General features: G+C 39.7%; 1 protein-coding gene across 1 annotated transcript; it reads right to left on the bottom strand.

The window, feature by feature from the left end:
• Window positions 1-4,071: 4,071 nt before the first annotated feature.
• On the bottom strand, window positions 4,072-13,879 carry rmi1 (RMI1, RecQ mediated genome instability 1, homolog (S. cerevisiae)). The gene is made up of 8 exons (XM_069683385.1): window positions 13,587-13,879; window positions 12,340-12,450; window positions 11,234-11,383; window positions 8,803-8,873; window positions 8,476-8,599; window positions 8,156-8,237; window positions 7,881-8,070; window positions 4,072-6,061 (listed from the first exon to the last, which is right to left on the bottom strand). The coding sequence occupies exons 1-8, from the start codon at window positions 13,746-13,748 to the stop codon at window positions 4,927-4,929; spliced, it is 2,025 nt and encodes a 674-aa protein (XP_069539486.1). The 5' UTR covers window positions 13,749-13,879; the 3' UTR covers window positions 4,072-4,926.
• Window positions 13,880-14,353: the final 474 nt, after the last annotated feature.

Genomic DNA, 14,353 nt, shown 5'->3' with positions numbered 1-14,353 from the left:
TTGTGACATCATGGTAGAGACAATATAGAAAAACACATACGATAGACATTTGAATTTTGTTTTAAAGCCCCTGTGAGGAGTTATTCGATGGTTATGAAACAGACTGAAATTAATTCTGATTACTCTGCGTGGCCTACAAAATCAAACCAGACCATCAGCGACAAGATTGATTATTTCTACATAGTTATTTTTAATACCTGCTGGCAGGGGGTAGGGGTCAGACGAAGCGATTAACTGCACGCTGCATTTGTTTACATTTTCCAGGGGAAAAAATGCAAAGAAAGAAAGAAAAGAAAGTAGGATGATATTTTTTGTTAAAAAAACGCCACTTAAGCAGGACAAAATCAACAAAAATCACGGGGGGCACCAAAATCAAAACAAACCGAAAGTTCCTCACAGGAGCTGTAACAATATATATCGTTATATTGGCCAGCTCTTCCGTGTAAACTCAAAAAACCCAAGAGGATGGACAGGTAAGCGCCCGTTTGGCTCACAAAGAAGCCAGCTAATCCTCCGATCCTACACTTCACAACGCCTTAAAAGCATGTTTTGTAATTAATTTGATTCAGAAATGTGAAAAGTACATTAAGTATGTTTTGATGCTTATACTTAGTTTTTACTTTTTCTACAAGGGGCATCAAATGCATCAAAAATTGACAGGTCCGGATTAATGTGCATCTTTTTTAACCTTTTTTCTCCTTTGGTACATTGTGTGTTTACAGGAAGCTGCAGGCCGAACAATCAGACCTCTAATTTTAGAGTACGTCTATATTTTGAAACATTGTTTAAAAGGGATTTAATGTACGGTACCCATGACCCAAAAAACTTAAAATCACCTAAAAACTTTTTTATGACTCATTCCTTTTTAAAACCACAATAATCATCCCTCGACCCATCCAGATGAGCCAAAACAAAGCAGAGAGGTACTTTTGTTCCCAGAGTCAAAAGTCCAGCTCCTCATAATTTTCTATTTCTTTAATGATTCACATCCTCAGCAAGCAGGCGCGCACACGTGCGCACACACCCACACACACACACACTAACACACACACACATAAAGAGGTATGTTTTTGCCATGAAGAGAAACCATTTGCTCATTTTGATGGAGGCCTAAAAGAGAGGTTGAGCTGTCTAAGTGGATTTTTCATTACTAAATGTAATAGGGCAAAGAAAATTACAGCTGCTGCAGCAGGAGGGGTATTAGGACTGCTCATGTACTTTTTACATTGATATTTGTAATGACCAAAGAGGTACAGTGCAGCTGTATATGAGCATTAGAGAAATTAGCACAGTGCTCTCTCCCCCGTGTGTGCGTTCGGTCCCTCCTGCCTCAGCCTCCTCCACCCGCCTGCTATCTGCAATTTGGAAAGGTACATCCAAACTCACAGTGGAATGAAAAAGCATATTTTTCTCCTCCTGCTGCCGCCCCAGACTGAGACTGAAGTGGAGGCCTAACATGGAGGAAATAATATTGCAAATGGAAAGCTATTAGGGCAGTCAAGCACTTTCTCATACGGCTTCTGAAATATGTAATTTATGATGTGCTGCTGCATGACAAACTTTTAAAGACTGAAAAATTGTAATTTCCTCACAAGACTGTGCGCTCCAGCCTTTCAATGAACCCCAGACCCTCCATGCACACATAATACATTTATGAGGAAATGATGAAGGTCATAAGCTTCATTTGAGATCTCTGAGAAAAGAATTCCTGCTGTTAATGACTAGTTTGTGTCCTCTACGCCGCATTTGTTCCTTGGCTACTTCCGTCCTAATTTAATGCCAGGAACTAAAAGGTTGTATTTATATATCAGTTGTGGAAGAATTATGCCGATCCTTCATTCAAATCTTTCAAAAGTACTACAGAAAAAGTGAAGCATTAGCAACATTTTACTATTATCTGTTATATACTATTATACTGTTGTCTGCGAAATATACATAACATATCCAAAATTAAAGACAGTAACTATGCAAAGCAAATTTAATTTAATACCTAATATTTTAACCTGCAATTAAATGTAACATAATGTACAGCTGATTTGAACTGCTTTATATACTGTTCCATCTCAATCTCAATCTCATAATTACAAAATAATCAAACTGTATTAGGACATAATTTTATTGTCAATAAACTACGCAAAGCTAACAGCAACTAAAGCTGTAAAATAAATGTAGATATTAAAATTAAATGAAAAAAATGTATCTCTGAAACAGTGAAGTTGGAGTACAAACCAGCAAATATGCACATGCTCCAAAAATGTAATGTAAACAGTACTTAGCCTTACATTAATTTACAGTAGGCCTATATAGTCATGTAATAGAATTATTTATGTTGTTACAATCTTTAACTTTATCTGATATGTATTTGTTTATTAATCCTTAAAATTAAAGGATGATAAAATCCAAAGCCTCAAGGTCCATTTAGCAGCTATTCTTGAGTGTATGATCACATGACCTTCACCGGCAGATGAGTTTGTCGAGTTTTTATAGGAAGTCTGAGTACTTCTCGACCATGAAGGTTTAAGTGGGTTTAAGAAGGTTTGACTTAAGGGGCTAGGTTGTTTATACTGGGGCCTTGTGATTTTTTAATACAAAAAACAAATTAATATTTGTACAGAAAAAAATTGATGGAAAAACTCCTGGGTATAAAATTGAAGTGCCCTACTAAATATACAACTAAAGCACAATTAATTCTGGACCTTAATATTGAACAAAACAACAGCCACGAACAATTGAAATCCAAATCACAGTCACCACAAAAAGCGTGGATTTATTCCAGCCGTGAGAAAAAAATGATCTAAAAAAACAGATCCATCTTACATCTGTGGAAACAGCAACGCACAACTCCTGCTAGCTAGCTAACTGCCTGCCAGCTGTGGCTAACTTTCGCTCGAGGCACACAGCACATGACAAAAGTAGCTTACTTTCTGCTCACAAAGATAACTTACTGTATGAATGCAGCTCGTTCACACAGTCCTCTTCTTTTTACTCTTCCTCCTCCAAATGATCCTCCAACTCAACTCCAACCGATCCTTGTAGTAACTCCCAGACTACGAACTGCCAGAATAACTTATGTTTACAATGTTCCACACAGTCACGCGATAGAACCAACCAATCAAATCAAGCCGCAAAATTCAACGGTAATCCGCACAGGCGTCACGACGTCATTACATAAATTAGAAATTAGATTATATTTAGTTTAAATATAAAGCAGACCGATGTCTCCATATGTAAAGGACTGCCGTTCTTATTCCATATTTTTTAATCACCAAATAACTGAGGGGGCGGGGGCTTAAGGGAAGGCTCAGACTTGTTCAGGGTGGGCTTAAAATACCAGTTGTAGTAAATAAACTTACATTTAGGAACTGTCATGTTTATAACGCTACTCACCACCTGTCTGAATGAAATACATACAGTACCTGTAGTGAATGAAGAGAAGGTTGACTATAGCATCACTTCCACTAACACAGCTCTCCCCTTGTTTCATTTACTCCATCACCCAATATTTATTCCACTTGAGTCTCCCTATGGGTTGCTTCTCCCCCTCCCCTTCAATTTTATCCAGCCTCATTAGCACATAACAGCCTATCCACATGCATAGCAGGGCCCTGATTTAGATGGTCAACCTGATTAGTCCTTAATGATGCGAGACAAGCTACCTGAATGGAAGTGCACACAGTGGCATAAGACAATAACATATATATGCGTGGCCCCCTGCACAAACACACAAATATAAGCACACGTACATACTAACATACATTCCCTGTGGTACCTTTGTTAGCTCGTGTTTTTCTCATTTACAAACTAAAGACATTGAAATATGAGAGACTGCCACCTAATTATACTGTATGATGGCAGCGGAGACACATTCATTTGTGTAGTACAAATTGTTGAGATGTTTCATCTTGCAGGAGATTTAAGATACTGCGAGGCTTCTTTTAATTACAATCAGTCCTTAACCAGTGCATATCCCAGAGGTGTGTTTAATAAAATCATTACAAAACACATGAAGTCTAATTTGTCTGCTTTTTAATCTAATCTTGAGGATTACAACACTCATTTGACAAGGACAAATAGAGAGGTAAAATTAACAGCAAAGTCTTTCTCCACACGTTTATTAGTCAAAGAAAATTATAACACCCTCAGAACAATTAGATTAGTATTTACAGTAAATACAGGCAACGTATTTCACTTGTGTTATATGTATTTATCAAACACAAAACGTAGATGAGGACCTATAATAGGCAGAAATAATCAAAGCTCATGGCCTCTCCTTTATCTTCCTCGCCTCTCGTTCTCCTCTGGGGGAGTTTATTAAAGACCCACGATGCCCTTGGATATTTAATCATTTTTCAGTCAGAAGTAATGGATGTACTGAATAAATGCAAAGGCGGCCAATTCATTACAACAATCAGAATATAATTTCTTTCCCCTGCCCCACATTTCCCGCCCTCATCTCACATGCTTCACTCTTCTCTTCTTGTAGTTTTAAATTTCACAGTTCAGGATGCTTAAATCTCTGTTGTTTGAACCAATGTGTTAATTATCAGTGTGCAGCACAGATACATTACTTATCCGTCTACTTTGGGAGTCGACGCAGTTCAGGCTGAAAATAGCTCCCTAAATAGATGAATGGTTTCCTCTAATGACAAATGACAGGATGTCACATTCACATGTAGCAGATGGGATACATTTCAACTCACTGCCTGCTGATCAGACAATTCACACATTCTGCTCGCCGAATCTGAAGCAGGTTGATGAGAACTCCTAAAAATGTGGGGAAAAAATATACAAGGCAATGCTGATGTGAAAAGTTATATTTGTGTCAGTTTCATGGCAATTTCTCATCTTTACTTAAGGCCAATATATTTCTCCGCCGCCTGTAATTTCCTCATTATCGCCCACTTCCCCTCCACCTCTCCTCTGTGTTTATTTTCTCTTTTCTCTCGCCCTCTGCTCCAGCTCCCGCAGCACATATTCATTCACGGGGTCTGCCTTTGTCACCACAGCTTTCCTGCCCTCTGCTTCAACCCTGATGGTCATAACACAGCACATGTCCACCAGCTCCTCCTGACATCGCCTCATCCCGGCGTCCAGCTCCCCTCTCCGGGCCGGGTCTCGCTTCAAAACGGCCTTTTCCGCCACAGAGAAGCCCAGCAGTCCGGTCAAAACCTCATCAGACAGCTCTATGTCCAAGTAACCTGTTCCGTCTGATATCGTAGCGCAGACACGCCAGAGACCGCTGCTGCTGCTCATTTTCCCCAACAGAGTCACGATGAAAGCTTTGACACGGATTTCTGTGGTTTGGTGGTGTTGTTTCTCGTCCAGCAGGCACAAATATGTAAAAGGTGGAGAGGTCAGAGTGAGAGCAGAGACTGAGCTATCACTCTGTGCTGGTTTATTAGCAGAAAGTCTTTCAGTTTCTGCTGTGCTTGAGGTGCAACTTTGGCCCTGAGGTGTTACACTTCTCTCTCTGTCTCTACTAGGTCCTTGCTGAACAGGTAGCAGATCTGGCGCTCTTGTCCTCACAGGTTCTACCTCTTCCAGAAAGCAGTCCATATCTACATCCATGAAATCATGCTCATCATTACTAACAATTTCTGATTCATGCAATGGCTTTGCAGCTGCTGTGGAAGAAACCTGCCCTGCAGCTCCTCCAGTACAGCCTTGACGGTCTCTATTCTGCAAGGTCAGTCTGGAGTTATTAGAACCAAGCCCCGACCCAGAGGCGTTCAAAGTGTGTGTCTGAAGCTGAGCAGTTTGTGGTTTAATCCCTGTGTCACGATTTCCTGTGCCCCTGTGACTGCTGCTACTAACATCTGTGCTTTGTTGAATAATCACACCGTCCAACTCGTCCAGGGGAAGATCGTCAAAGTCTTCATCTGGGAAGTCTTCGTCTGTCATGTCGTGATCTGGGATCTCTTGTGGAATCGAGCGTTCGGAAGGTAAGAGGTCAAAAAGGTCAGAATCCTCGTGTTGGTTACCGTGGGGATGACCTTGGATGGAACCACCCCTACTACTCTGGATCGAACCACTTCTGTGAGATCGGGCGGAGGCTTGACTTCTGCAAAAAAACAAAACAATGTTAGGCTAAGTTATTATAGCTTTAAAACAGCAACAAGTATAACAGGGGTCAACATTAAACATCAAAAGTTACTCTGTGGCCACCAAATGTACATGTATGTGGTCCCTTTTGGCCTTCGGTTCTTTTCCGTACTGCATGCACCAACTGGACACCACATCCTCTTGTTTTGTGTTATTTTAGTTTCCTTTGTGCTTTCATAACTGAAAAATCAAAAACACCATTTTCTGCACCATTGATAAGCCCCTGCTAGAGCTAGAGCTGACCCTGACACTTATTAATTCAATTTGCAGATTTTACACATATTTTGCCTCATATTTTCTGAAAGGAACCTTATCAGTAAAAAATTAAAACAAATGTGTATTTAATGTTTTATTGTAGAAATGACTGACGAAGTCACAATGCATGGAAGGACGACTGGCTTAAGGGACTGTGTGCGAAAGCATGCGTTCTTGTTGATGTCTATTCATTTATTGAGGTTCCACAGTTGAAGATATAGTCTCTAGAGATGTTTCGGTCCTGAACGATTCATTCAAAAAGAACTAATCGGTTTAGTGAACGGAATGATTCGTTCAATTCCATGCATTGATTTGTTCCTGCCGTTCACTCTGCTCTGCTCGCAGCTTCCCAATCCCTTCCTTCTTTCTTTTAGAAAACTAAACTGATTGTGGTGGTTAGGAGAACTACGGAACATATCACTTGACTGAATGTGTCACTCTCTCAGTCACTCGTCCACTGAACGAGAATGGTCCTTGTGAACGATACGACCCAATGATGGACGAAAGTGGGGCGGAAGACCGACCGACCGACGCTTTCCTTTTTAGACCGTTTGCCTTCAGCTGAGCGGCAAATTTGAATTTTCACTTTTTGTTGAAGTTGTATCTGTAGTCATCGATCTTTTCTTTGTTTGTTCAGCCATAGTAGATTACTGTTTACTCGCAACACTTACAGGGACCGGAAAAGCAGCCGCTTAACTCAGCCTACCCTCTCTGGCAGACTAACCACTGCTGGGTGATGGAAACGCGTCACTAACTTGGCGCCGCTTGTGATTTTTTCCGCGAATGACGCCACAGACACCCAGTCGTTCATAATACTATATACTGCAAATGCAAAGGCTTTCATCAGTGGGCCATAGGCTCAATCACCATTGTGTTACCTCATTCTGCCATAGATAGTGACTTAACAGACATTTATTTACATGAAAATCTTCCAGATTATATCTTTAAGGACGGCTGTTATAAGTTAAATTGTATATTTGGAAAACCAAAATGTGTTTGCTGCCAAATAAGGGGCCTCTTTGCCTTTATATCATAATAAGTAACCTGCCTTCATCCATCAAATCAAAACCATCAAATTATGCAGCATTATGTTCTCATTTGTTTCTGACTGTGAAGGAAATTGGAGGTCAGTCTACTCTAATTTTAATCATATATTTCTTACATATGTTTCTATTTTTGTATGTTTTTCTTCATTCAGCCAGTCTAAAAGTGTCTTCAGTCGGTATCTGTTCGAATGCACTGTTGTTATCATAATTAACCTCCCTCATCAAATCTGCAGGTTGTCTCAGGCTGCAATTAAAAAACATGATAGAAGGAGAAGATAAAGAGAGGGACACCAACCATCACAAAGACATTATATAAACTAAGTGTGTCTGTAGGCTGCAGAATGAAAGTTATGATTGATTGCTGAATTCTGAAGATGAACACGCTGAAATTCAAAATGTCAAAGTTTATTTGCCTGACGGTAAAAACTGAGGAGTTCCAGCATCAAAATGTCAAACCATCACTTTGTTAACACCTACCTGGATGAGGCTGCGGAGACGTAGCTTCTGACAGAGGAGCTTCTCGAGGACTGAGTGGAGGTCTCACTCAGGGTCCCGTAGCCACTGTCTCTAACAGGCCGAGCCGGGACCCTCTCTACCACCTCCTGGGCCTCCAGACTGGCCAACAACTCTGCATCATCCATCTCCAGGTCCTCCACTTCCTGGTTACCTGAAGAGAAAATAAAAACATCACGGTTAGGGTAAATCTGATACATGATCTGTCAATCAAGATACACAAGGTCCCATGAAAACACCTTGTTGTGGTGCTGGTGGAGCCTCCTCCTGCTGCTGCTGCTCCTCCTCAGGAAGTCCCAGTGTCCGACACAGCATCCGGCCCTGTCAGAGACGTATCAAAGTACATTAGTGGCGGGTTTGGTATAAATTATGGTATGTTAAACACTTCTGGATAAAAACGGCTTGCTTTCCCTTATCTTTTAAAAAAGTACAGACAGTAACCGGTCAATAAAACAAGGTTTAATTTCAATGCTGTGTTCTATATCACCAAAAAACACACCGCATGTCAAAAAAAATGTAAGATGTATTGATTAGAATTTTCTTTAAACAGAAAGTTTACCTGGTTGTTTCTGTCCACCAGGTCCTCCACTTCACCACCCAGGATTTTAATGTTGGACGGCCCCAATAGAAGCACCCCAAGTCTGCAAACCATCCGGCCCTGCAACTGCAGCTTCGCACCAGGCCTGAGGGTTACAACAGTCAACAACCACTTTTAAACTTAGCGTCATTATTTTTAAATATGGTACAAGAAAGTCAGCCGTTCTACCAACTAACAGCAGTCCCTCTGTAAAATTAGCTTTCTTCCATTTTAAAACTGGGATAACTAGAGATGAAAAGGACAAAACCACAGAGCATTTAAAGTGTTTTTTAAGGATCCATTTTTAACCTGAGAGCTGTGCTGAGTGCAGGAATAGGCTGATACTCCATGGCCTCCAGGCTCTGGATTCCATCTGTCACCTGTACAACAGAGACAGAGTGTTTGACCAGGGACGTCTGAACTGGAAAATTACATTATCAAAGTATTATTAACAGATTTTAACTGTTTAAGGAATCCTAATGTTAGACAAACTGTATATAATTATAATATTTTTACCTGTGATGAAGCTACTCCAAAGCCGCATCACAACACGTGCACAATATGGTCATGCTGAATGTGGGCAGTGCCAAGGGGGCTCTACCACACACAATTATTTTCTGTGTATTTGCTTTGCCAATACAGGCAAATGTTCAGTTTGGCCCTTTGTATACATACAATTAAAGTGAACAGGATGCACATATTTAATGTCTTAAATCACGCTTCTCAAAACTTTCCTGCTGGTTTAAACTTGGACTGAGTGACTTTGAAAATAATTGGTGTTCTATTCTTTATATATATCCAGGCTGACTTTTCAAAATGTAAAGCTGGTCAGAGTATGTCTGAATATCCAACCATTAACTATCATTTATCCTAAGAGGGTCACAGAGGGTTGGAACCAATCTCAGAACTCACTCGGCGAGAGGCGGGGTACAACCTGGACCGGTCGCCTGTCAATCACACGGCGGATACATGCAGACAGTAAAGCATTCACACTCTGCTCTATTACCCTGAGTTTTTGCAGTGATTATTACAACCATTGGGTCTTTAAATCTCATGACTCCTAGATCTATGGACCTTGCTCCAAAAGGTCTGAGAAAGTAAAAAAAAAAAAAAAAAAAAAGCCATTGCAACGTTTCTAAGCGACAGCACTATTCTTGAGAAACCACAGAGCTGTGACAAGTGTAATACTTAAGGTGAAAATTACAGTCTGCGCCTTATATCCCGGCAATTTACTCTTTCATATGCTCTCGCTGATTGTACCTGTCCACTCTGATTCAGTTAGCCAGAGAAGCACAAGTCTCCGTTTTTCCACCTAACTAAACACACAGAGACACAGCCTGTGTATCAGAGTCGGACAGTTCACTGAAAAAAGGAGAGATTTACAAAATATGCATAACGTATATTTAAAAGTTGATCAATCTCTTTTTAACAAATGTCTTTTTATATTGTAAAATGTAATCTTGAGGGATGTAGAGCTTCCAGTTTCGATCATGTTAAGATGAATGAAAGAAATTGTGTTTGAGCCTGTGCTTTCCATTAAGAGCAAAAACATAGTCGGTTACACACTGCGCCATTTCCTCTCTCATGTCTGAGGATTTTTAATGTAACTCCAGAGCTTTCTACACCATGAGGGGAAATAAAACTCATCAAATAAATCAGGGTAACAGATCTTAAAAAGCATTCTTTTGTACCTGTTGCTATTCAGTTCAGCTGTGAGTTAGCATCCTGAGCTAGTTAATGTAAATGTACATGCCATTCACGAGCCCTAACATTATCCCTCAAATAGCCTTTGAAATATTGGCATCGATGTTTACTGAAATGTTTGCAAAAGATGATGAAACAGTCTCAACACTCTTTTTTTCTCCACAGGGACATTAGCCTCGTTACATCTGTGTGACAAGTTTTTACAACTGAGGACAAGTAGAGGCAAGCCGCTCGGTCAGTCAGCCGATGTGAGAGGAAAAATAAATGTTTCATTAGAGGCCACAGCAAAGGAGAGCAGCTGTAAAAATCACACGTTTTCCACATGATAACATTTGATTTTTTTTAAAACATATATGGCTTGTCTCTCAAGCTAAGGGCATCGATTGTCTCCTGCTTTCAATGAGTGATTCTCACAAGTCTTCATAGTGGTCACACACGACTGCAGATGTGTGAGGGAGAATGAGTGTTTCATTTCATTTACATTTAGTGGTGCCCCAAAGGGGCGAGCCGTGTTCAGACGGCTTTAATAATTGCATACATTTAACAATATTTATGTTTATGTAATTTAAAAATAACATGTATTTAGTTGTATAGAGATATCTAAATAAATTGGGTGAATATATTTGGATTTAAAAAGGATTTATTAGCAGCAAAACAAATGTACAGTTGTTCAAAACACAAATAATCAACGAATAAAATTGAAATATGAAAAAAAAAAAATAATAATAATAATAAGGCAATCAGCTGTTTTTAATTTTTTTTTTTAGATAAATGCTGAATCTGTGTTAACCCTAAATTTGCTCTAGGAAGAGGATTGTGGGTAGTTACTCATTAGATTTTTTTTCTTTGAAAATAAACTTAATGTTTCAAGTTCTTGGCTTTATTTTGAAACAACTATCAGGCTAAACTATTGTTTATTATATCACATACTGTTCTTGTTTTTATTTAAGTTTACATGACTGCCGTGTCCACCTTTGAATTTAAAAGCAGCTTGTTTTTTTTAAATCACAAACTGTATTTCATAAACACCTCTGACCTGCAGTAGCAGCATACGTGTTGGTCGGGCCTCCCAGGGCCTCTGTGTGTTCTGTGTGACAGCAGACACCTCATCATTGGCACAATCCGTCCCCTTCCAACTCTGCAGCTGACCGTATGCAGGCTGACTGACGTCCAGTAATGAGTCAACCTAAAACAGAGAGAGACCTTTGATTGTGTTTCTTTTTCCCTGCACATTAATTTCCTAAATATCAGGTGAAATGTGTGTCACTACTGTCATACTAAAGAATAAGGGATATACAGAGAGAGTTTTTGAATTGCAATCCCTTAATTGTATATTTGGAACCAATTACCCTATTTATTATTTCATTTGACTATAAATTGAAATATTTGTATGTTTTGTTTGTGTGTATGAGGGGGGTACAACTTAAATGTCATTATGCAACCCTGTGCTGTAAAATGACAAAAAAATGACTTTAATTCCTTGAACTAGCACAAAATTACTCTGTTTCAAGGTTTCCAGCTGAGTTTCCATCAAAAGGAAAACTGAGGTCCAGTTGGGCTTTGTTAAAATACCTCACGTGACTGTACTTCAATCATCCTTTTCCTTAAATTGCACAACCTTCTACTTGCTTGCTGTGTGATCTATTCATTTTGTTTATTGCTATTCTACACATTATAAATTGTATATCACAAAAGAACGCACCAATTAAAAGAATATCTAGGCCAGAAATAGCCTTCAACCAAATCAAACCCAATAAACCCAATGTACACACACACACTCACACACACACACACACACACACACTCACACACACAATAAACTAATGGCTTCATTGAACACATGCATTAGGAACCTTCAGATTTTTATTACAGTTATGTAATTTGATCATGTGGGTTGTTGAAACGTGAATTTTGTCTTTTTCATTTCCCTCCTGCCCGCAGTCTGCTGCAGGTGGGTATGTTGTCTAATCTTGCTGTTCGCTCCTCATACAGGTTTTTAAGAAGTAGTTTCAGGGTGCGTTTTAATATTTGGCCAAAATGAGCCTTCTAAGCCAACTCTGGCAAATGTGTAATTTTAACTGACTAACCAGGACAAAAAACATGCATGAAACTAACATGAAATATGCTGTATCAAATCTGTACCTGGACACAGAAGGTGCCGCTGAGTTCAGTCTTCTGGGCCTGATTGATCCCTTCAGGAAGAACCGGGTAATCCAGGTCCCTCAGGTCCGTCAACAACCACTGGTCCAGTGCCTACGATTTTAGATTTTTATATTGCTTAGACATGACAAAGAATTGGTTATACTTTAACAACATAAAAGGCCATCACATTATGAAAAACTTAACAGTAGCCACACTGGGTCCATCCTCTTAATCATGATTTGAAGTTCCTGGTGTGATCAAAAAGTGCCCTCCTCAAGTGAACTGCAGTGACCATATGGACCCACTGCATGCACTGATATCTGATATACTGTCATGTTCCTGGGACCATCAACATATGATATGTGCCTTGGGAAATAAAGCACTACCTCCTCAAGTATTTGAAAACAGATAAAACTGTGGCTATGGAGCGACACAGCTGTTCACCGCAATATTTTGCACACTTTGGTGTACAAATGATGCTTAAATGCAGGGAAACATACCCCAAATGATGCCACCGGCAGCTGGTACAGCTGATACTTGTAAACAGCATGACACAGGATGGAGTCATGCTGTTTACAAAAAAATCGCCTTGCTATGTGCATGTTTCACCAGTTACCAGGATTTGTCAGACCAGGAGAAGTTATTTCCCGTTTCAGTTTTCTGTAACACATTCTTCTGTATTCTCAGCTGCCAGCAGAAGACAGTAGTCTTGATCTTTTGCTTCCCAATACAATGAATTGTGCTTCATGTGTGCAGCCTTATTGTGCAGAATTTACTATATTTTTAACTGACGTGTTAACATATGTCAACTTACTAAGCGTGTGGCATATCATCGTCAAAACAGCTACTTCATGTTCTGAGTTATTAAAATGAAAGTGTGCAATCTAAATCTAATATGACCTGAAATGATTCAAAACAAAGCAGCAAATCTTCACATTAGAAAAAAATCTGAAAGTAGAACATCTTTAACATTTTCACTCAATTAAATAGCTTAAACAGCTGTTTGTAAACACCATACCAAAACAGTCCCAGCAGCTAGTCAAGGATCAATAATGATCCACCAGGAGTCAGCGTATGGCCAGAGAAGGATCAAATCAGGCCATCTTCTCCTCTCTATATACAACCATCTATTATCTAACACCCAAGTTCTATACTACATTCAGGGGATATTAACCTAACTATATCTGTGACAATTGATAGTTATCATTTTGCCGCTGAATAGTTAGACTGTCAGACATCCTGCATACCTGTTGGTTGATTTGCTGCTGTGACAGACGACCTGCTCCTCCTGCTTCTTCTTGAAGCCACTCCACGCAGGCTTCCAGCCAGGCGATGGGCACCTGGACACGCCAAGAGGACTGCAGCCAGCTTTGGGTAGAACGTGCGACTGCCTGGATCTCAGGGGCCATCCTTTTTACTTTGTGTGTATTGGACTTTTGCCAATTCCTACAATTTTTTCCACTGTTATCTGTTTTTAAACTATGGTACACAAGTTAAGTTTCAGGTAGTTGTTAATCGTAAAGCTGCAGCTGAACAAATAGTTCCCATTTACAACTATAAAGCAAAAATATTAGGACTAATCTGTTTTTTTGTAAAGGTAAATTACCTGTCTGATTTCACACTGTTGCAGGTGTAGAATATATGGAGTGGTTCAAATGCATTTAATTTAATTCATGGCATAACCCTGCAGTCCCTGTGGACTTTAAAAGTGGGGGTCATCTCCTAGGTGAATCTCCAGAAGTACTTGACAACAAATCTCTCAGTGATTCATCAACAGGAGAGATTATATTACTGATACAAGAACACAGGGGAATTGCCTTCTGTTATTTTTCTGTGATCATCTGAGCACGGATAAGCCCTGTGTCTCAGGCAGATAGTCACGGCTCGGTACTAGGAAGGAGTTAGAAGAGAAATGCACATAGCATGTGACAGAATTATATAACGTGAAATAATGTTGATCTTATAAAGGTTGGCTAAGAAGCATGGGAGCAGCCTTCTACGAAATGTAGTGCAT

This window comes from Semicossyphus pulcher, unplaced genomic scaffold (assembly GCF_022749685.1).
Source record: "Semicossyphus pulcher isolate SPU_LCO1_2020_fin unplaced genomic scaffold, fSemPul1.0.p SCAF_6, whole genome shotgun sequence".
NCBI lineage: Eukaryota > Metazoa > Chordata > Actinopteri > Labriformes > Labridae > Semicossyphus > Semicossyphus pulcher.
This window is presented reverse-complemented; position numbering and strand designations above follow the sequence as displayed.